Here is a 23,947-nt window from a genome sequence, read left to right as displayed (position 1 = left end):
CTTAGGATCTTAATCATTTCGTACTCGTAAATAGGTTGAAGTAATCTAGATCGCAAAATTCCCATCTCGTGAAAATAACTATTGATGCTTTCATTTGGCCTTTGTTTCCTTTCTAACAAATCCCTGAGTATGTCGAATTTGGATTGTGGGGTTTGATACTGGCTTATCAGCGCTTCTTTAAGACCCATCCAATCGGTGTAAACATTACTTTGTCTATGCAGCCAATACCATTCTCTGGCTTGACCAGAAACCAGAAAGGCGAAATCCCTCAACACTTCAGACCATGGAATGTTATATTGAGCCTGCATGATCTCTAACCGCTTAATAAAATCCATAACTCTTAAGCCTTTCGGGTCACCACTGAAATTTAAACCAAGTTTATCAACTCGTATTCCTAGTGGTTCCACTCTAAACGTATTCGTTATCGGGCCAGTAAATTGATCTGATAATGGAGTTTGACTAGCACTCGGAAATTGGATAATTGGTGGCATATTCCTATTTACTGCGTCATTATTATTGTTTGACGTCGGATTAGCATTACTATTTGTAATAGAATTAGAGGCTATTGTAGCCGTTGGGGGTACAATTAATTGTTTACGCACAGTGTCGGATAGTTCTCTCATGCCTTTTGATAAAGAATCTATCATTTTCTTCACATCAGATATTTCTGTTTCGACCATTTTTTTAACTTTATCTTCCAATGACTTCTGGACAGACGCTGCTTCATCTTGTACTAGTCCATGTAAGTCGGAAGTAGTTGGACCATTATTATTCAAATTATCACTCACTGTTGGCACATGATTGGTGTTCTGATCTCTTCGCATTATCGTGTCTGCTAGATCGATAAATTGCAAAGCACTCATGTTCCTATCCTCATTCGCCATTTCGTCCGACCCTATTCGTCTTTGCTTACTCTGCTCTGGAAAATAAGTCGATCGGTTTAGGTCAAAATTTTCGGGTCTGTCTCTCTTATTTCTTTTACTATTGCGGGTATTGTAGATCATGACCTATACCCAAAATTTATCTTCTCATTTGTTATCAATTGAATCTCGGACGAAACCTTTTCTTGTAAGTAAGTTTTAAATTCAGTTAACCTTTTTTTTTTAAATATGAAACATTTGCAACACAAATACTTTTTATAAATACATTCAATTACAATTACACATACAAATTTTCAAATTTGATAATTACAACATAGATCTACGGGGGAAGTGTAATTTTCAGAAGCAGTGTGTGTGTGGTTTTTTTTTATTTATTTATTTTTTTATTATTATTATTATTTTTTTTTTTTTTTTTTTTTTTTTTTTTTTAATAATAATTTTAGTGCCCTTTATGAGGTGTATGACTTTTCCCTTAGACATTCTTATACTTCTCATAAATTATAGTGCTTTGTTAACTTCGGACCCATGACATATCTATTACATTTCATAAATGAAAGCTCAGGGTTTTTATATGCAATACTAAGATTTTTGCATCTCTCAGATCAAAATCGCTATTGCTGCTACTCGATGTACTTATTCCTGTCTATAATTTATTTGGGTTATTTCACAAAAACAAATTTTAACAGTAGGATTCTCAATACAAATTGTTTTATTCCAGCTCGGAATTACAAGCTATTGATTACACCCTACTTAGAACAGTGGAGAAAACGTTCCCATAATATATTTGATATAGTAATATCGCACTTCGTAACCCATCTCTCTAAAGTTCGGATGCATACTAATATCACAGAATATTATTTGTCAAAAACATTTTCTTTTGTCTATTTAAAATCTACTAGCATTCTATGGCTGTGTGCGTCGATGTTACTGCACAGAGTTACTAACCTAATATCACAGTTTAACACGGCCATGTTTGAGTCGCCATTTTTTTACAGTGGTATCAGGTACAATAAAGCTTTTTTTAGAATTTTGGGCGCCATCTCTGTTATGTGTGCATTTGCTCGGCATACGATTAGGCCATCCGACTGTCACAGAGACTCCCAGGGCTAGGGATCTCAACCCGCCAATCGAATCCAACACACTAACATTGAAAGGGGACTTTACTACAATTGCTCTACTCTACGATATACAAAATAGGAGTCATCATACAGGGATCTCGGTGGATCGATCCCACACTCGCCCACCCTACCTGGATCCAGTATTTCCATTTCTTGCGTTTCTCTGAATCCCCTTGAACCACACGCTTTGAATCACACACTTACTTCATACCACCTTCCCCCCTCAAGTTATACAAATTTAGCAACACATATTAGTATCTACTGTTTACAAAAGAATCATTTTTAATTTTATTAAAAAAAAATAAGTTAGCTTTAAATATTTTCTTAATTTTTTTCTCTACTATTTTTTTTCTTACACTAAAATTGACAAACTGTATGGTATAAAAAAAAACAAATTAAGAATAATACCGGGCTTTCTTAAATCTATGGCTTTAATTACTCGGTAGAAACCAATATATTATCCTTTGCCTTGCTTTTCCCGCGCAATATTCACGCGTCTATACGAAATTACTAGCCACCTAAAAGAGCTCTCTTAACCGGCCTAATTGCCGCTAAAATTCCACGGCCTAAACTATCAGATCGAATCACAAGGACTCAAGATAATTTTACTGTAACACCTCCTAGCCTTTGAAAATAAACGCGGTATTTTTCCCTTACAAACTGATTATTACTTAAATCCTAAGAACTATAACCTATCTTATTACTAAATCTTTATACTGAATATTATATTTTTTTTCTCGAAATTTATGATTATTAACTCTTTTTTTCTTTTCTTTTAGTTCCAAAAAAAGGAGACAGCAAATTTTATGGACGTCACATATATATATATAAATATATCAAGGACAACACAACGGTAAGACACCTTTTACCTGAGCAGTGATTTATAACGTTATTGATTAATTCTTCTTATCTCTCCTTCCAGTTTACGCTTCTTTCCGGAGGAAACAGATTTTGAACGCCAGGCAAACCCTCAAATGAAGCTGGACTTGTTGACTGGTCCTTTTACAATGCCGGCGTTCTGGGCGGGATCAATAACCGGCACAGCAAAAAGCTCAAAGTTGCAGCTGGCCAGTTTACAATTCAAATCTCCACACCCTCAATGTAACTTTTTTGGCTTTTTTTTCCTGTGGACAACTTGCCACTACCTTGCGTTACCAAAAAGAAAAGGCAATTTCCCGCCGTTGTGCTGACCAAAACCGGACAATTTTCGGTGCTTCCAAAAAAGGCTTGATACACCACCGGAATATTCCTGTTGGAGCAACACACATCACATATAACAACACAATACTCAACAAACCACTGTTACAAACTACTTACACAATAAAAAAAAATCGCAACACACAAATTAAATTTTTCCACTTCTTCACTGCTCTCTAGCTAAGTTTCACCGGTAACGTCTTATTCTTAACTTTGGCTTTTCTTATGCTCGCAGCCTTTTATACCCCTCTTCTCAGTGAATCCCGCCAGACGCTCATTTTCCACGAAACACCATTTTCCTGAACCATTTTCAATTTTCATTCCTTTTTCTTTTCAACTGTCAATAGCCATTTTTTTTTTTTTATTGTGAATTCTCATTTCACCTCACCCCTGAGTCTCTCATTTAAAAATCAACGGCTGTCTAACTATTCGCCCAACCCTTTTCACTTACGTTACCAACTCGCCAATTACCCCAAACAACGCCAATTTCCTTTAACCTTATACGGCAGCGAGACATCAGCAAAAACATTTTAATTATTTCTCTCGAAATCTTTTGTTTTTCTATTCTTCTGATATTTCTTAAATTTTTATTTCAACGTGCCGCTTTTTTTTTTCATAATCATTCATTCAAATTGTGTCTAAACAAAATTTTTATCATATTTATAGTAGGTTCCCACCTACTCAGCAATCATAGGGCTGCCTAGTCACTTCTTAGCCTGAGTCACCCTGTCATTTACTACCTTTATAATACTCTTTTACTCAACCCTGTTCGAGCCTAATTTCGTACGTAGCGAACCCTAACAAACCATTTCCGGCATTTTGATCCCATCGCCACCCGGACTACACACCCCGCAGAAATTACAAGCAAATTGAAATCTCGAAGCATCCTCACCATCCTCACTAAAAACCCAGGAAAACTGAGCAAATCCATTTGAGGACCAATTATGGGATGCACTACCAACAGAATTGGGATAATTTCTGCGGTGGTTGTGGACAGGTTTTGCCAAAAAACACGGCCCCATATATTTGTTGCCTTTTTGCGCCGCATGTGAACGGCCTGCAACAGATTTTGAATAAATAATTTAAAAAAGCGAAATCTAAATATAAGTTCATACTTTCTTTTTAAAATCTTGTTCTACATATCTCTACAGATTTATTTCGCTACAAAAATTAAATTTTTTTCCTTCTAACGTAGAAAATGTTGAAAACAAGTGTATGTATTCTGAACATTTTTTTTTTTTGGATTAAAGATAATACACACACATACATAAATAAAGTTCACATGTTAAGCCAAGAAAAAAATGAAAATCCTCATAGTTCTGCCTTACCATGAGTTCATAGTGCCATGACTAAATCCATACTTGAATATACTGGTGCAAATAATGATTGTTTTAGTTATGGTATAGTGTTTGCTGTAAGCAAATAATAAAATTTTATGTTGATGTAATTTTTTAAAGTAAGTATTTGAATGGTCATCTATTGATATTTCAAGAATAAACTTAGAAATTCAATTTCATGAAAAACTAAACTTAATATGAATACCTTCTCCTCCTTCCGACAAAAATATTCCACTTCTTGCTTCCTCTTGTGTTTAGCAAAATGTTAGACGTTTCATTTGTTGTGTAGTTATGACAGTTAAAGCTAGAAAAATTTTCACGTCATATTCTATAAACATACTTTAATAATAAAAATTTAATGCGCGACTACCGAATTTTTCAACAATCGACTTTGGCAAGTTTGAAAAAAAAATCGAGTATCGTCTTCGAGTTCAGGCTCCAGAACTATGAATACTAAAAGTCGATTAGCAAAATCATAGGCCTTTGAACGTTAATGATTTTTGTCGGTAATTAAAAAATGAATTAAAGAATTCCACTGCATGTTCTGGAACAGAGAGAACGTGGGCACAACCTTATACTATTCTCATCCTTTCAGCTTTATTGTAAAACATCTGGTATTATACAAACGACATACATATATTTGAATGTTAATAGTTAAAGAGCTGAAAGGATTTCGCCGCACTTCCTTGCATAGAATTTTCTCATGGTAGAACAAAGATGATAAAGTCATGTCATTTGACAACTTTGTAAATACACAAATCAGAGATGGGGACCTATTTTCTATAAAGTGAAATTTAACAAGGTAAATTACAGAAAATGAAGAGATGGGCCTTATAATTTGAAATGAGGTTAACTTGATTTAATTTTACCATGCGTTTTCCATGTAAATCCCGCCCAATCCAAGTGCCTGCATCGTTTCCTTCAATAGAAAATGAAGAGATGGGCCTTATAATTTGAAATGAGGTTAACTTGATTTAATTGTACCATTTATTTTCAATGTAACTCCCGCCCAATCCAAGTGCCTGCACCGTTTTGTTCAATAGTGTATAAACCACTTTACATTATTTTCATCTTTCCTTTTTTTGTTCAATATTAGTTCAAATTTAATTTGTAGCTAGTTCCGCGCTCTCTTAGTGAATGTGTTCAGTTTTCCTCAAGTCTCATTCGTAAACAACGGAGGTCTCTCGGGGATTTTGCTTTCTGTCTATTTTTTATCAAGTATTCGTTTTTGGCCTTTATATTCGTTTAATTTGGGACGTATTTCATTTTTGTTTCCCACGCAAGCATTCGCTCTGTTTTGCAACAATAAACAATTTATTTATTAATACAATTATAGAATAACTAAACTTTAATATAACAAAATAATGGATACCGATACAGATCTATCGGAGAGCACTGGATTGCGCATGTCCTTGAGGGAAAGACCACGGAAACTGCATGCCGAACGTAGACTTCGAAGTGACGATCTCAGCTATTTGGACGACTATGAGACTGAAAAAACATCTCGTCCAGAGAAGAGAAAACTGAAACGCAAATTAAATGCAAATACCCGTTGTCTTTACGATGAAGATGGACGGATGCGTCACAATGGAAAAGATGTTTGCGATTGCATGGACGACGAATGTCCTGGTTGCTGGTATGAATGTGAAAACTGCGGTTCAACCAAATGTGGCGTCCAGTGTAGAGTGCATCGCAAATTCTACTATGAATCGATAACATTTGACGGCAAGGATGCCACAATACGCAATAAACATTTTCCAGTTACCAAATAAAGGAAATTGGTGTCTATGTCTGGAAATGTAGAAAGATGTATGACGGATGTATGTTTTGTCAAGCGTTTCTTGTCGTCTTCGTTTATATTTGTATACCTATTTATCAACGTTTTTGTTTTTTTTTTTTACTTATATTCTAGATTTTTAGTTTAATAAAATTAAGAACAAAATAGAAAATAAGTAAGAATTATAGCTATAAATGCAACTAAATTGTAATTTACAAACTCGATATTTATATTTGATTGCATTCTCATTATCATATATTTATTAAGAACATACGATTCGCCATTAGTTTTGTAAGACATTTATTTTTAAAAGATATCAGTTTATATACTTTTTCTATTATGAGTAAACAATAAATTTTACAACATTTAATAAAATAATAGAAGGAATTATCAATTAGAACCAAATTTAAAATAGAGTACAATGTGTTCTCTTGAAGGCAATTTACCCAACATGCCACATTTAAAATGTTTTGATTTTTATATTAACCATTTTTATGGCATTCTTCTCAGCGCTTCCAACATTCTTTAAACCGAAGCGCTATACTATATAAGTTGTATACAATATAAAATATATATATATATATATATATATATATATATATATATATATATATATATATATATATATATATATATATATATATATATACCATACTAAAAATATATAAAGTATTCCTTTTTGGTTTAAAAAAATGTTCAGAGCGCCTAAAAGTATGTTATAAAATTTCAAAATATATATCTGGAAGAAGACTTAATATGCATGCAAACTTTCTTGCATAAAAACAAAAGAGGAGCTCATTTTCAACTTTAAAATCCGAAACTTTCAATTAAATCAATCTTAAATTGACATTTAAGATCATTTTGTTCGATTTTTGTCATTTAATTTGTCATTCCGTTTGTAACATCTCTAAATATTCATCGCAGACCCCATAAAGAATATTTATTCATAATCAGCATAAAATTCTAAATCGATTTAACGATGTCCGTCTGTCTGCCTATTGAAATCACGATACAGCCATTATTATTATTATTTATTTGACGTAGACCTACAAAATTTGGCAGAACAATTTGTATTGTGTCTAGGATGGTTGGTATTGAAAATTAAATATATCGGTCCACTTTTTGGTATAGCTGCAATATAACGGTTCCTCCCGATATTCGGTATTTTGATGATTTTCCCCACATTTTTTCCACGTATAGGTCCACGTTTTCGTATAGCCCACATATAACGGTACCTCCCGACATTCGGTATTTAATGGTTTTCTCCACATGTTTCCACAGATTTGTCTAAAAATTGGTATTTGTAGGTCGTAATGGGTTCTAATTCATGTGGCGAAAACTAATATTTTTATGTCCACGTTTTGGTATAGACCCCATATAACGGTACCTCCCAATATTCGCTATTTTGATGATTTTTGCCACATTTTTTCACAGATTTGTCTAAAATTTGGTATTTGTAGGGTATAATGGGTTCTAGCTCATGTGGCGAAACATTAAAGGTATAGGTCCACGTTTTGGTATAGACCCCATATAACGGTACCTCCCAATATTCGCTATTTTGATGATTTTTGCCACATTTTTTCACAGATTTGTCTAAAATTTGGTATTTGTAGGGTATAATGGGTTCTAGCTCATGTGGCGAAACATTAAAGGTATAGGTCCACGTTTTGGTATAGACCCCATATAACGGTACCTCCCTATATTCGGTATTTTGATGATTTTTGCCACATTTTTCACGGATTTGTCTAAAAATTGGTCTTTGTTGGTCATGATGGGTTCTAGCTCGTGTGACGAAAACTTGTATGTATATGTCCACGTTTTGGTATAGACCCCATACAACGGTACTTCCCGATATTCCGCATTTTGATGATTTTTGCCACATTTTCCCACGAATTTGTCTAAAAATTGGTATTTTTAGGTTATAATGGGTTCTAGCTCGTATGGCGAAACACTGTATGTATAGGTCCACGATTTGGTATAGGCCCCATATAACGGTACTTCCCTTCATGCACACATATAACTATACCCACCGATATTTGGTATTTTGATAATCCTAATCACATTTACTCCCATAATTGTTTCAAATTTGGTATTTTAGAAGATTTGATAGAAGACAATCCTTGAAGTATAAAATGGCCTATAGAGGTTCCCATTTTGGTATGGCCCATATAACGGCCTCACTCACTTTATGGTTGCTTGATAAATTTAATTGCATTATGCAAACGGTCTTACTGGTATATGAAGTTTAAGGTAAAACACGCTTGAATTCAGATACTTTTATATACAAATCTTCTTTAATTGTTTCAGATATCAAGTGATGACAGTGGTCATCTTTTCTATCCGTTGTAATTAAGTTGGAAGTTCACAATACATTCCCACACTTCTTCTCTTTCTCAAAAGCCAGTGTTGGAAAACGCATACATTTATTTGTTTATATTTTTAGATAATTTATTAGTTTTAGGAAAAGAAATTTATAAAATATTAATAATTCTACCTCTTTGCTAGTCCATATCCTGCCTTATAGTCTGTAAGTATTGCAGGAACATGTGTCTCCATATAATTATGTTTTGAGTTTTCAAAATACAACCGATAACAGCCAAAACTGTCAGTAACAATTGCTTGAGGGTGATCATGTCTCACAGATCGGTATAATGTATTTTCTGGTGAAACCCAAACTTTGACCAACCAGTTAGCTGGCTGGAAAGCTGGCGAAATATTCACTTGTGAGCAGTTTTTCACGTTCACATACCCAAATGAAGTGGGAGAAGTCAAATATATGTAAATGTTATGTACTAGACTCGAAGTACTTTATATTTTAGATATTTTTCATTTCCATTCTGGGTTCTCCAGTTTAATCTGTTTTAAGACTTGGTATTGAGAAGGAGATATTGATATTAAATAGGTACAATCAAACGAAAATGTAGAAGAAATATCACGAGGAGGAGTGGGAGGGAGGGAAATAGGAAATAATAATTAGTGGAATTATAGATGACAGGACTTGAATGATTCGAAATTTATTCATCCGTTTAATAATTCATAATTTTCTCCAATTTTAGGTCCTTTAGTTAAATTAGTAAAATTTTAATAATGCCACGTATAACATCATCATCGCCAGCAGAAAGGAGAGAAGGATTGCGTATGTCTTTGCGTGAAAGACCAAAAGCGGATGCAAAGAATGCCGAAGCGAATAGTACAAATAAATCTAGTCACGAGACACGTCGAACAAAACGTAAAGCTGGGGCAAATTCTCGAAGTCTTTACGATGAATACGGTAGAATTCGTCACAATGGGAAAGATGTTTGTGACTGCATGGACGACGACTGTCCTGGCTGTTGGTATGAATGTGAAAACTGCGGTTCAACCAAATGTGGTGTACAGTGTAGGGTGCATCGTAAATTCTACTATGAATCGATCAAATTTGACGGAAAAGATGGTGTGGTATTTAATAAAGATTTTCCAAAAAGAAAGTAGTTGATAATGAACATTTGTAAACGTATAATGTAATAATTATAATCTATATTTATTTTTGATTGTAAACAATTATGGTTATTGGTTAATATTTGAAACAAATTAAAAACAGTAGTGTAAAAGTGTCAAAAAGAGTAGTTATTGGTAGGAAATTTTTTCCACAAAAGTAACAGTTAACAAACATAAATGTAAATTCTCAAGAATCAATTTTTGTTCAAAGAGTATATAAAATAAAATATTTATAAAGAAAATCGCATGCAATATTAAAAATGTAATAAAGAAAATATTTTTTAGGTATCTAATTCCATGAAGTGCGATTCTGTGACTTCCTAATGACATATATCGATCGTTTATGATTAAATAAATAATTAAATTTGTATGCAAGCTAAGATCTAAAGACTGCCGAACTTATAATTTTGTTCTATCTATTTTTTCATTTTTATTTTACTCGGTTTTTGTCTTTGTGTTGAAATAATTTTATAGAATCGCTAAATTGGAAATAAACCATTTAAAATGCAATAAAGTAAAATTCAAAATATTACTTTCAACGTTTTAACATAGCTTTAAATGGAAAATCTATTCTTTTATATACTTTTTTATTGAATATAGGATCCAATAAGTGCAAATTTTGCCTTTTTAATTCAACGATTTTTGTCGTTAACTTGAAAAAGGGTTAGAGAATCGCTATATTGAATATAAACAATTTAAAAGGAAATAAAATAACGCTGAAAACATTACTTCAATACTCTTCTATTAGTACCTAAAATGGGGACAAATCGAAACCCAGCGTTAAATGGAAAATCTATTCTATACTAGCGTTAATTCTTTAATATTTTTGTGGGTCGTGTCATATTTGCAATAAAATAAGAAAATAATTTAAATGCATATATACCTCTTTTAGGTCAGAAATTTGCCTTGATGGAGATGAAAACTTTATTGGTCGATGCCATTAAGAATTTTGAATTGGAACTCGTGACACGATCCAAAGATTTTCGTTTTCATGCTGACCTATTGACGTTAATAAACATATACATGGAAAATCTATTCTAACGTTCAATGGAAAATTTATTCTTTAATATTCTTTCTTAATAGATATGGGGCTTAATCGTGGTCCAAGTATTTATTGGCGATATTTGGTTATTTCTAGCAGTCTATTGAAGAACCTGCCGTATTCCACTTTTTTCGAATATAAGTGGGCAGACAAATTTAGTTATCACAAAAAACTGAACGACAAGTCTAGTGATCATACAAAATCTCTTCTCTGATCAATGACAATAAACCAATAGAAAATTACTTTTCTTTTACCCGACAATTTTAATTCAATTCAATCATTCTGTGAAGCTGGCTCTACAGGGTGAGATGAAAAAACTGGAACCAACTTCAGACTGCTGTCATTTCAAAGCCACTAGTCCGACAATTGTTAAAATTATTCCAGTGACAGCTCATAATATTGTTTAAAAACGCACAAAAGAATTTTGGTGAGATTTTCCAAAAAAAAAATATTCGTGATGGAATTCAAGCGTGATAGTGTGATATCTTATATTTGGCTGGAAAACCACAAGTGGCTATCGTTAGAGCACTCCGGCATTTAAATGGGAATAAATCTTTTGTGTATCGTACCATCGTTACCGTGATACTGGTAGCGTAGCCCGACGTCAAGGAAGTGGACGGAAGAAAACAGCAACATCAGCAGAAATGTTGAAAATGTGCACCTTCGGTTGGCCAACAGAACTCAAGCGCCGGCCATGGTGATGGTGTGGGCCGCCATAACAGCCGATGGTGGATCTCCGCTCGTATTAATCGACCGTGGCATCAGAATAAATGCCGAATATTATCGCGAAAATATTCTGGAGGGTGCATTAAAGCAAGAGCTTCGCCGGGAATGAGCCAAAATACCGCAGGGCAACATTTGGGCAGCGTGTGACGGTTTCATTGGCCGTTTGCAGGCCACAATTCGTGCCGAAGGTAACCAATTCGAACAAATCTAAACTTATTGTAAAATTTGATGCTATTTCCGAAATTTTTTGCTTTCATTCAATAAAAATTTAAAAAATTTACAAATTATGGCGTTTGACTTTGTTGCAGTTTTTATTATCTCGCCCTGTATTTCCCCCCGCTCTCTCTTAATATTGAACTGGTCGCCAAAGAAAAACACATATATAAACATTTCACATAAGCACGTTATTTGAGATCAGTTTAGGGAGAGAAAAAAATTAATAGATCTCTAAACGACGACTCTTTTCTAATATTCACCTACAAGTCACAATCAGTTTGCCCTAAACCATCAAAGCTAATGGAGAGATAAGTGTGGCGTTTTGTATACTTTCGTTCGCATTCTAAGCAAAGATCACTTGGAAATGTTTATACTTTTAATTCCCCTCGGTTTACTTGCCCTTACATGGCTCTTGATAAAACTGAATCGTGATTATGCATTGGCATCATTTACAAGGAAAATTAAGACAATTGATGGATCGCCACTTGAGGAGACTGCCTCAGTGGTTGGTGGTTTTTGGGGCAGTAATTTTGATTTGCTCTCAATGAATTTGGGTCTGTGTGCTTTATGATATTCAAAAATATTTTAAAATAAATAATATTTGTTTATATTTATATAGAGCAAATGTTTTATTATTCACGTGTCTTTGCCAAAACATTTAAACGAGGCTACATCCAATATTTCCTGCTGAATCCTGTCTACAATGTCATCGATGCCAAAGATGCTGAATTGGTTTTGAACGATTCTCGTATCCTGACCAAGGGTATATTTTATACATTTCTTCATCCGTTTTTGAAGACAGGCCTTTTGACAAGTACAGGTATGTATAAATCATATTGCACATGATATTTTGAAATTCAATGCAAATGCAATTAGGTGTGAAGTAAAAAACAACACAAAAAGCGACTCAACCCATAATCAATATTTCTATGAATCGTTGTAGAGCAATAGATCAGTTCAAATCGTTGATAAGTCAATGGAAAACATTCAGTCTCAAGGTATAATTTAGAAATACATTAAATAAATGAATTAGGCATTTGTTAAGAGTAATTCTTTTTTGAAATAATGAAATATTTCTGAACAAAGTTAAACAATATAAGGAATAATAACTGACTCAGAAAAAAAGTAATCAATATGCTAATAATAATAACGCCAACAACTGCCATCAGACATTCAATTACCAGCAGTAAGCATCCATTAATAATAGTTATCATATTTGCTCAAGTTCATGGTCTGTGTGTGTTGCTCGTTTCTAATCCAGCACAATTTGAGCTATTTTATTGACTTTGTGTTGAGTTTTGTTTAGGTGAGGTGTTCTGTTTTGTCAAATAGCTATCAAATTTAATAATTTAGTTTAATTTGAATTTTATTTATATTAATAATGTGTAATAAAGAAGAGCGAATAAAAAGTTCGACAAAATCCAATTTTAGCGCCATTATATCTTGTTTTGTTTTTATATAATGTGCACTTTTAATAACATTTCTTCAAATTGCAGACAAAAAATGGCACACCCGAAGACGTTTGCTAACACCTGCATTTCATTTCAATATTTTGACTCAATTTATGGAAACATTTAAGTAAGTACTTTCATTAGAAAAAAAAATAAAAAATTAAATTTCCTTCTCAAATTTTGTAAATTTAGATCCGAATCTGTAAAGTTCATAAAGACTTTGAATGACATACTGGAAAAGAAAGATTCGAATGGCGTAATCTCTTTGAGTGAACTAATTCCACGCGTAACACTCAATAATGTTTGCGGTAAGATGTTTTATTTTATCCTCCACCCTAGTATGGGTGGTATATTAAGTTTGTCATTCCGTTTGTAACACCTCGATATATACATTTTATACCCCACAAAGTACATTTATTCTTGATCAGCATACAATTCTATGTCGATTTAGTGATGTCCGTCCGTCTGTCCGTCTGTGGAAATCACTTTAACAGTATCTCCCGATATTCGGTACTTTGTGGATTTTAGCTACATTATTCACCGGAATTGTTTCAAATTCGGCATTTGATGTTCGTAATGGATACTACAGTCTAAGACAGAAAATTGTCTGTGCAGGCCCACGTATTCGTATAGCCCCCATATATTTTGCACAAATTATTTGTTTGGCCCAAGGACAAACCCTATTGAAATTGGAGATAATCGGTCAAAATTTAGATATAGCTCCCATATAAATCTTCGTCCGATTTGCCTTTTATTGTGCACCAAACGTGTAATATCAGTCCGAATAGTATGGCATTTTGCACGTACGATCAGATTGGACCTGAAAATAAGTATGCCAAATTTGATCGAAATCGGTTCAGATATAGCTATGTTCATCCGATTTGTTATTTTTGACCTCCGCAGCCGTAATATGCACTCTGTAATAACAATATTTGGGGAAATATATCAAATACAGCTCAAAAATACATTTGCTAATTTTTATCGAGATCGGTACAGATTTGGATGTAGCTCACATTTATAACTTCGTCCAATTTACCTTTGATTGTGCATCAAACGTCTAATATTCGCCCTCTAGAAGCTAGTATGTTAAATTTGGTGAAGATCGGTTCAGATATAGCTATAGCTCCCATATATACGATTCATCCGATATGTCGTATTTGTTACCCACAGCCGCAATATGCACTCCGTAACAACGATATACAGGGAAATATATCAAATACAGCTCAGAAATATTTTTGCCAAATTTTATCGAGATCGGTTCCGATTTGGATATAGCTCCCATATATATTTTTATCCGATTTCAAATTAATTGTGCACCAAATGGGCAATACAAGTCCGAATTTAAAAGATACAAATGCTTCGGCATATTTATTTGAACTTTAAATTATAATTATAATCATAGCGTGTATGATTGAATTCTCCCATAAAAAAACTTTTAATTGTTATGCGCAGCTCTACTAAATTAGCAAAGTGGTGTAGGGTATCATAAAGTCGGCCCCGCCCGACTTTAAGACTTTCTTTACTGGTTTTACTTGTTTTTTTTTTTTTAACTTCGCATAATATAATTGTTTTTTGTTTTACTTTATAGAAACCGCTCTGGGTGTTTGCCTCGATGATCGTTTGGATGGCGATGAATATCGCCAGCGTATTAGCGAGGTGGAAGAAAGCCTTTTGGAACGTTTGAAAAATCCCCTCATGGGATTCGATGGCTTCTATTACAATTGTGCCGAGGGTAAGAAATATTTGAAATCGATGGAGAAATTACATGCTTTTTCCAGTGGTATTATTGAGAAACGACGTGAACTTCTCAGCAAAGAGATGGAGCAGGAGGATATGAATCAAAATGATGTTGATGAAACGAAGTACGTTTATAGGCAACAATTTGAAATTATATTTTATTAAATAAACTCAATATTTCAGCCCTTATCGCAAACGGCGTTATGCCATGTTGGACACCTTGCTGCGTGCTGAAAAAGATGGCCTTATCGATCATGCTGGCATTTGTGAAGAAGTCGATACATTTATGTTTGAAGGCTTTGATACAACCTCGATGAATTTGATTTTTGCCCTTATGTCTCTCGCCCTGTATCCTGATATGCAAAGGAAATGCTATGAAGAAATCCAAGAAAACATACAGGGTGATTTGGCATCTTTGGATACACAACAATTGAATAATCTGAAATATTTGGATTGTTTTATAAAGGAAACACAACGTGTATATCCCTCTGTGCCGGGCATTGTGCGTGAATGCACATCGGACATTGTGTTTGGGGGGAAATTGCTATTCCCAAAGGGCACACAAATAAACATACACATATATGATATACACATGAATCCCAAATATTATGATGAACCGGAGAGATTTAATCCGGAAAGATTTATGGCACCTCAGGCGGAAAAACGCCACCCCTTTGCATTCATACCTTTTAGTGCTGGTCAGAGGAATTGTATTGGTGGGTTGTGACATATTTACTATATGAAAATTAGATAATTTAAATTGTCATCTCTCTATTAGGTCAGAAATTTGCCTTGATGGAGATGAAAACCCTATTGGTCTATGTCATTAAGAATTTTGAATTGGAACCCGTGACGCGACCCGAAGATTTCCGCTTCCATGCTGGCCTATTGATTCGCACCAAAACTGATATACAGGTTAAGATAAGGAAACGTGTAGCTACATAAATTTGATAACTGTTCTTTACAAAGTAATTTTTCCAAACATACACTCTGAATTTTCAAAATAAAATAATTTTTAAATTTTATTAATTGACATTTTTAAATATATTCTCTTAAAAATTTAAAAATACATTTTTAAATTCTTCAAAAACGACTCGAAAATAATAACCGTTATAGACCAACAATTATTATATATAAAGATTCTTCAAAATTATTAATAAAATCCACGATTGTTGATCTGAATGACATTCAACAAAAATTTCACAATGGCTCACGATGGAAATGGTCCTTCAACATTTAGTCTTCGTGGTGCATTTTTATTATCTTATAAATATTTTTCCAAAAAAAAAATCTTAAAGAGGTCACGACTTGAGTCCTAAAAGTCATTGACTTAGGTTTGTTTGTGCTCCAAAATATTCTTTAAAATCGGTATTATTGACCTGGAAAACCTTAAAAAGTATTCTTAAGATCCGTTAATATTGGCCTGTAATTCTTAAAAAATATATTTTGAAAACTTTAAATTTTAAAAAATTAAAATTAAAAAGTTTAAAAAAATCCGGAATTATTGTTTTGTTGATACTTAAAAACTGTTCCAAAAAATCCATGCTTGTAAGCCTACAGTTCCATCAAAAACTTTCAAAATATTAAAAAAAAAACAAGATTATGAACATGGGGGTCCTTCAAAAGTATTATTAACCAGGAGGTACTTAAAAAATCCACGACCATTAACCTGGAAGCCTTTGTATTATATATTTAAAGAATCCACGAATACTGGCCCAGATGTCTTTTATAATATATACCTGAGTATTTTTAAAGATTCAATGGTTAACGATTATTAACCAGGAGGCACTTAAAAATCCAAGTTCATTAACCTGAAGGTCCTTATGATATATTGTTAAAAAATCTGCGATTACTATTGCAGATGTCCTTTTAAAATATTAAATCCACGATGACTGTCCTGGAAATCATTCAAAAAATATTTTTTGAATATTAACTATTATTAACCTGGAGGCCATCAAAAAATATTTTTATAAATCCGCCATTGCTGGCCTAGATGTCCCTCAAAATGTATCTTAACAAGTAAAAAAGCAGTACTTTCGGCCGGGCCAATCATTGAATGGTCTATACGACGACGTGGACCTGCACAGACAACTTTTGTCAAAAACCATTAGAATATTCAAATGAGAAACTTAAAAAAAAACAAATCGGGGAATAATGTAGCTAAAATCATCAAAATACCGAATATATGGAGATACCGTTATATTGGGGTTATACGAAGATGTGGACCTGCACAGACAATTTTCTGTCATAGGCTGTAGTATCCATTATGAATTTAAAATTCCATATTTGAGACAATTCCGGTGAATAATGTCGCTAAAATCAATGTAGTACCCATTATGAACTTTAAATGCCATTTTTTTAATACCGGTGAATAATGTCGCTTAAATAACCAAAATACCGAAGATACCAGGTACCATTATATGGGGGCTATACCAAAACATGGACCTACATGACCCATTTTCAATACCAAAAGTCCTGCAGGCATAAAACACATTTGAGTAAAATTTTATCAACATACTTCATTTCGTTCGGAAGCTAGAGTGATTTCCACAGATGGACAAACGGGCAGACGGACGGACATCGCTAAATCGACATAGAATTTTATGCTGATTAAGAATAGATATACTTTGTGGGGTTTAAAATGTATATTTCGAGGTGTTACAAACGAAATGACAAACTTAATATACCCTCCATACTATGGTGGAGGGTATAAAAACTCGCGATTATTGCACTGAAAGTTCTTCCGAAACTTTCATAAAAATAAAAAAATAAACAAAATTGGAAAAAAAACTTTTGAAAAGTAAATGATTATTAACCCGAAGGCCCTCAAAAATATTCTAAAAACCCCCGACGATATTGACTAGGACATCCTCAAAAAATATGTTTTAAAAAATTATTTGTTACAAAACATCCAGTTTTCTAGATGTCTTTCAAACTATGTTTTTGAAAAAATCAACTTTTATTGGATTGGAAAAATATTAATAATATTTCATTATTAGTATCAAAAAGATTCTTCAAAAATATTATTAAAAAATCATTATAATTATTTTCCTCTAAAAAATCCCCCAAAAGTTCAAGGCTATTAAATGAAGAATCCTTAAAAAATTAGTCCTAAAAATATTAAAAATACGCGACTATTCACCTAAAAGTTTTTTAAAACACATTCTTAAGAAATTCGTTTATTCGTTTTATTGAATTAAAATGCATTGACATTACAAATACAACAATTTAATTTTAAAATAAATTAATTACAATTAAAAATATATTAGTTAAATTAAACTCAATTAAAAAAAAAAAAACTTAAAAAATGTATAATTGTATAATTGTACTCCTAGAAGTATTTTAAAAGAATAGTCTTCAACAAATATTTTAAAATCCGTGATTATTGCATATTCGCGTCCATTGACCCTTGAATGATTTTACAGCACACATGATAAATGATATTCAATAATATTTATAAAAATCCAATTTTTAATTTATTTATTTTTTAGTAGCAAAAAATGCTCTTATACATTCTCACAAACTCTTTCTTTTTCCCATACGTATGCGTTTTCATTTGTTTTCATTGTGGGTGGCGTATGAACAACTTATTAACATAAATAATACATCACCATGAACCATTAAACCGGATATGGTTTTTTATGACGGAAACTAAAATTCTCACAAGTTATAATTTATTCCTCCCATAGATATTGAATAATATTTAAATAATTAAATGACACTTTATATAAGAGATAATGCAATTGTACAGTATTCCCAAATATTTGGACTGCAATTTAATTACAAACAAAAAAAAAAACAGAATTTCCAACATATTTTCCAAAATATGTAAATATATTTTTTGTGAAAACTTTTTTAGAGTTTAAATGCATTTCCTCAGAACATAAAATTTACCTAATTTAATATTTGAATTTTTTACTTCGATTTCGAAATACTGTACAAATTTGTCTATAAAATGTGTCACATTGCGTTCGCAATATTCAGTTTCCATTGATTTGAAATTACTTATATTTTTCAAATGTTATCGTTTTTAGTGGCTATTTTAATATGTGTTGTTATTTTCGGTTTGAGACAACTTAATCGTAATTATGCACTAACATCGCTGACCAAAAGGATTAAAACTATGGACGGAACCCCCCTAGAAAATGTCATTGATGTTGTCGGTGGTTTTTGGGGCAGCAATTTCGATTTGCTCACAATGAAGCGGAGTGGTATGTAAATACCAGTAAATATTTAACTACATTACCATGGTTTAACCAGACGTTTACACAAGACAATTTGTCTTGAATCAGAGTTATTTTTTATTCTACCACACACATTCTTTCTTTAAAATGTTTAAATTACGTTGGAATCGGATTTGTTTAAAAACAAAATAATATCACAAACAAGAAAATAATTCAGGGGGAAATTAAAGGAACTAATAAATGTTTAAACATAGCCTTGTCACAATTTGATTTATATTTTTCCAGAACAAATTTTTGACTACTCTCGTCGCCTGGCAAAGACTTTTAAACGCAGTTATGTTCAATATTTCTTGTTGACCCCAGTTTATAATGTCATCGATGCCAATGATGCGGAGATGATACTCAACGATTCCCGTATTTTGGACAAAGGATTGCTGCTTCGTTTTTTGCATCCCTTTTTGAAAACAGGCCTATTGACAAGTTCCGGTAAGTAGGATATCCTTAATTACGAAATGGGGAAATATGCAGGAGCTTGTGAAGATATAAATATCAGAGAAAATGTTTTCCAACGTTTTTTTTAACAATTTTTGAACTCCAATTAAAATAATTACATCCCCATATACATGACATTCAAAGTGTGAACTTCAAATAATAAACTCAAATTATTTCTTTGCGATTTCTTTTTATTTTATTTTTAGGTAAAAAATGGCATACGCGGCGTCGTTTACTCACCCCAACTTTTCACTTCAACATTCTTCAAAAATTTATGGAAATTTTCAAGTAAGCCTATTTTTAGAAAATATTTCCTGACATATAAGTAGATTAAATAATTATTTTTAGATCTGAATCTAGAAAATTTATTGATGATTTATGGAAGCAAATAGATCTGGCCGATTTCAATGGCTCGGTATCGTTAAACGAATTAATACCACGTTTCACTTTAAACATTATATGTGGTAAGTTTTCAAATTGAAAAAATGCTCAAGTTGGACAAACCTCAAATATCATAAAATTTATTGCGGTTTGAATCATCGTGAAAAGTCCCCTGGTTACAAGGCATTTTTTCAAAAATTGAGACGAAACTTTTATATCGAACTAGCAAGAAACCGCTACTTTGTCTGTGAAAAATACAACTTAAAATTTTAGATTTGTTCCAATAGATCGTGTTTGTCCTTTTTAGTACTCAAAATGCGCAATTTGTTGAGTTTGATAACATTTATTACCCACATCCAATTTTTCTGTCCAAAACTATTTAAACGTCTCCATATGTAAAACCTAGAAACCAACTGTGACCTCGATTCGAATATCAGCTTGTTAAATTCTCCCATTAGTAAATGTAGTACAATTTAGTACAATTAGAGTACGTATATCCAAAACCAGATACCAAACCTCTCAACCACAGATACCAAAAGTGACATCCATATCAAATTTCAGGATTCTATCTTTATTCCTTCACATAATAACAAATATAGTACCATTTAGTACTTTGTACACAATTTTAGACATTATTAAATTTCGCGATTCCACCTCTATCCCCTTACCAAATACCCATTTTTTAGTACATTTCTCGAACAATTATAGTACGCATATCCAAAAGCAGCTTCTTCTCTCAACCACAGACACCAACATTAACACCCATATTACATTTTGGAGAAGCTCTATTCCTTCACCAAATAACAAATTTAGTACTATTTAGTACATTTCGTTCAATTATAGTACACATTTCCAAAAGCATCTCCAAATTTCAATTCCAGATACCAACAGAGACCTCAATATCGAATTTCGAGATTCCAGTTCTATCCCTTCACCCAATGTCAAGTTAAGTACTATTTAGTACTTTTCTTACAATTATAGTACACATTTCCAAAACCACTTCTATATGTCCAGACTACACATAAAAATCGACCCTAATTCCAAATCTCAGATTTCAAGCACTATCTGTTTACCCAATGCCAAATTGTACCAAATTTTGTACTATTTACTACTTTTCGTGCACTTGTAGTACACATTTTCAAAACCACCTCTTTACCACAAATCTACCACCAACATGGACTCCAATACAAAATTTGAAAATTCCAGCTTTATCGGTTTTTACCTCTCTCGGTTCAAGTAATACCAAATGGTACTATTTTAGAACTTTTCGTAACCTAAAATTTCCAAAAACGCTTTTGGTACATCTATTCTCCTTCAGTGACTCTCTTTTCAAGTTTCAGAATTCCAGCTCAGTCCGTTTGTCCAGGACATAATATTTTAATTAATTTTTTTACATATATCATTTTTAGTATTCTTCATACCCTTTTAGTACGAATTTCCGTAAACCAAGACTGACCCTCGTGTAAAATTCCAATATTCTAGATTCAGCTGTTTCGTCTGAGCCTTGATTATCAGTCAGTCAGTTATTTCATTACTCTTTCGGATATATAGATTGCAGAATTCCAGCTAAACATTTTTACACAGTACCAATAGTACCATATTTGGTACCTTCCATGGCTTAATTAATTAATTAATTAACCCGGTAAAAATTCTAACGTAAACATGACATTACTTCGGTTTTTCATGTCTTACTAAGTTCAATTAAATATCAAATCAAATAATCATTGTTTTAGAAACAGCTATGGGTGTTCGTCTTGACGACTGTGCCGATGGTGATGAATATCGTAAATATTATTCCAGAATTGAGGATATTTTAATTGAACGTCTTAAGAATCCGATAATGTCCTTCGATTGGATATTTTTCAAATTTCAAAATGGTAAAAATTATTTGAAATCGTTAAAGAAACTGCACTCTTTCTCCAGTGGGATAATTAAAAAAAGGCGCGAAATGCTGGAAGAGGAATTACAACAACAGGAATTTGAGTTGATCGAAAGGATTGATCAGGATGACAATAAGTATGTCATAATTACCTTTAGTAACCAATTAATATAAATGACTCATATTTCCCAGTGCCTATGGCAAACAACGTTATGCCATGTTGGATAGCCTTTTGTTTGCCGAGAAGGAAGGTCTCATCGATCACCGGGGAATTTGCGAAGAAGTTGATACATTTATCTTGGCCGGTTATGATACAATTTCAATGAATTTAATATATGCTCTACGATGTCTAGCCATGTATCCCGATGTTCAAGCAAAATGTTATGAAGAACTACAAGAATGTATTCCCGAAGATCTCAGTGGATTGAATATGAAACAATTGAACAATCTTAAGTATTTAGATTGTGTTATAAGGGAAACTTTACGGTTATATCCTTCGGTGCCAACAGTGAAAAGAGAATGCATAGCAGATACTGTAGTTGGTGGTAATCTCTTCCTACCGAAAAGGACTCAAATAAACCTTCACATTTATGATATTCACAGAAATCCCAAATATTTCCCAGATCCGGAAGTTTTTAGACCAGAGAGATTTATGTCGTCGGAAAAGAGGCATCCGTATGCATTTATACCCTTTAGTGTGGGACAAAGGAATTGTATTGGTAAGAGCATATTCAGAGGTTTAAAACTTTTTGCAATCAAGATTTATTTTTTAGGACAAAAATTTGCCATCTTGGAAATTAAAACATTGTTAATACACATTTTACAGAATTTCCAATTGCAGTCAGTTTCTGATTGTGAGGAGTTGAAATTCTCAACAGGATTATTGCTGCGCACAAATACAAATGTAAAAATAAAATTAAATAAAAGAAATTAAAGTTGAATGTATACATGTAAACGTAGCATAGTTTCTTTAATTTGAAGATTGTGTTATTATTTGATTAATAAAAGAAAAAGTATGTTTTGATCCAGCAATTGAAACGATTTACCTGTTTTCTATTTAAATAATAAATGTCTTAATTTCTATCTAATTTCAAATGAAATGTACTTTTTCTTAGGAAGACTTGTAAAAGGCAAAACGACCATTCATATTAGACATATCATTATTATAATTAGGACTGTTCATGGTAGAAGAATACAGGTAGATGCATCAATGCTTGAGAACATATATATGTCAAAAAATGTAAATGTTCTTTCAAATATAAGAAGATTTTTACACGTTTTCTTATACGACGTCAGTCGGAGGTTATTATAATTCGCGTTTTTCAAAAAATTTTTAAAAAATTAAATAAATTTTCATTCAACATTTCCAATTCCAAAATTAGTTTGACAGTTCATAGTCCCAGCAGATGTGTCGATACGTCCACCTATATTCTTCTACATGGGACTGTTCGTCGATAATTTGTAGAAAGTTTTACTTTAAGCTGTCCAAAAGTCCAGTTACGGAGAGCGAAATGAGAAAGACATTTTGACATTTGAGTTACTGAGAGTTTGCAAATTCTTAAAGGGAAATTGTCCCTAGTACGAATAATAGGTGTTTCTGGTTACTTTTCCTGCAGGAATTGTCCAGCAACATCTTTCTGAGAGAGTAAGGTACTTTTATTCTCTTTTGCAAGGAAATTGCGAAAAGTAAACAGACGGTATTCCTGCAGAAGCTTGTAACTAATCAGATGATTTGTCAAAACAAACCAATCTGTCCCCCATTAAAAGAATTAAACGAAAGGAACCATCACCAATTTCACAAGTTTTATAAACAAAAAGGAAATTGACAATAAAATAAAAATATGAACAATATAAGGAAGCTAGATTTGATGTATTCCGCGGAATCCTTTAAATCTGTTGCTAATGGCATTTGTCTAAAATGTTGTTATTTTCTTTTTACATATTAATATTTATGTTTTTCACATTTTGTAAAGTTGTTCTTCAAAAACAATTAGTCTTGCTAATTCCAAGACAATATTTTTAAATTAAAATCACAAAAAGAAATAAATAAAC

The 23,947-nt window shown here is 32.7% G+C and overlaps 4 protein-coding genes and 1 long non-coding RNA gene across 6 annotated transcripts; 4 read left to right on the top strand and 1 right to left on the bottom strand.

The window, feature by feature from the left end:
- Positions 1-3,066: 3,066 nt before the first annotated feature.
- LOC131801408 (uncharacterized) lies at positions 3,067-4,753 on the bottom strand. The gene is made up of 3 exons (XR_009341818.1): positions 4,739-4,753; positions 3,317-4,608; positions 3,067-3,248 (listed from the first exon to the last, which is right to left on the bottom strand). It is a non-coding gene; the product is annotated as an uncharacterized LOC131801408 (long non-coding RNA).
- Positions 4,754-5,691: 938 nt separating this feature from the next.
- On the top strand, positions 5,692-6,653 carry LOC101893800 (ARL14 effector protein). Its single transcript, XM_005180910.4, has one exon. It carries the CDS (start codon positions 5,898-5,900, stop codon positions 6,303-6,305), a length of 408 nt encoding a protein of 135 aa, XP_005180967.1. The 5' UTR covers positions 5,692-5,897; the 3' UTR covers positions 6,306-6,653.
- A 2,744-nt stretch (positions 6,654-9,397) lies between these two features.
- LOC101891397 (ARL14 effector protein) lies at positions 9,398-9,781 on the top strand. The gene has a single exon (XM_005180897.4). It carries the CDS (start codon positions 9,398-9,400, stop codon positions 9,779-9,781), a length of 384 nt encoding a protein of 127 aa, XP_005180954.1.
- A 2,255-nt stretch (positions 9,782-12,036) lies between these two features.
- LOC101891224 (probable cytochrome P450 4p3) lies at positions 12,037-15,988 on the top strand. 2 transcript variants are annotated; one of them, XM_005180896.4, is made up of 7 exons: positions 12,037-12,325; positions 12,391-12,591; positions 13,268-13,349; positions 13,415-13,530; positions 14,811-15,084; positions 15,143-15,675; positions 15,738-15,988. In XM_005180896.4, the coding sequence occupies exons 1-7, from the start codon at positions 12,136-12,138 to the stop codon at positions 15,902-15,904; spliced, it is 1,563 nt and encodes a 520-aa protein (XP_005180953.1). In that variant the 5' UTR covers positions 12,037-12,135; the 3' UTR covers positions 15,905-15,988. The 2 variants fall into 2 exon arrangements, with proteins under 2 accessions (XP_005180953.1, XP_058976091.1); XM_059120108.1 differs by lacking the exons at positions 12,037-12,325; positions 12,391-12,591 and adding an exon at positions 12,733-12,769.
- A 2,974-nt stretch (positions 15,989-18,962) lies between these two features.
- Positions 18,963-22,881, top strand: LOC101891052 (probable cytochrome P450 4ac1). Its single transcript, XM_059120109.1, has 7 exons — positions 18,963-19,170; positions 19,429-19,629; positions 19,842-19,923; positions 19,984-20,099; positions 21,750-22,032; positions 22,088-22,614; positions 22,669-22,881. The coding sequence occupies exons 1-7, from the start codon at positions 18,978-18,980 to the stop codon at positions 22,827-22,829; spliced, it is 1,563 nt and encodes a 520-aa protein (XP_058976092.1). The 5' UTR covers positions 18,963-18,977; the 3' UTR covers positions 22,830-22,881.
- Positions 22,882-23,947: the final 1,066 nt, after the last annotated feature.

This window comes from Musca domestica, unplaced genomic scaffold, assembly GCF_030504385.1.
Source record: "Musca domestica strain aabys unplaced genomic scaffold, Musca_domestica.polishedcontigs.V.1.1 16, whole genome shotgun sequence".
Taxonomy (NCBI): domain Eukaryota; kingdom Metazoa; phylum Arthropoda; class Insecta; order Diptera; family Muscidae; genus Musca; species Musca domestica.
The sequence above is the reverse complement of the archived record's forward strand: the minus strand, read 5'-3'. Positions and strand labels throughout refer to the sequence as shown.

Coding starts and splice junctions, on each gene's coding strand:
- LOC101893800 (XM_005180910.4), top strand. CDS start 5,898: ATGGATACCGATACAGATCTATCGGAGAGCACTGGATTGCGCATGTCC.
- LOC101891052 (XM_059120109.1), top strand. CDS start 18,978: ATGTTATCGTTTTTAGTGGCTATTTTAATATGTGTTGTTATTTTCGGT. Junction 20,100..21,749: donor CACTTTAAACATTATATGTG/GTAAGTTTTCAA, acceptor TCATTGTTTTAG/AAACAGCTATGGGTGTTCGT. Junction 22,615..22,668: donor GGGACAAAGGAATTGTATTG/GTAAGAGCATAT, acceptor TTTATTTTTTAG/GACAAAAATTTGCCATCTTG.
- LOC101891397 (XM_005180897.4), top strand. CDS start 9,398: ATGCCACGTATAACATCATCATCGCCAGCAGAAAGGAGAGAAGGATTG.
- LOC101891224 (XM_005180896.4), top strand. CDS start 12,136: ATGTTTATACTTTTAATTCCCCTCGGTTTACTTGCCCTTACATGGCTC. Junction 13,531..14,810: donor AACACTCAATAATGTTTGCG/GTAAGATGTTTT, acceptor TTTACTTTATAG/AAACCGCTCTGGGTGTTTGC. Junction 15,085..15,142: donor AATGATGTTGATGAAACGAA/GTACGTTTATAG, acceptor TCAATATTTCAG/CCCTTATCGCAAACGGCGTT.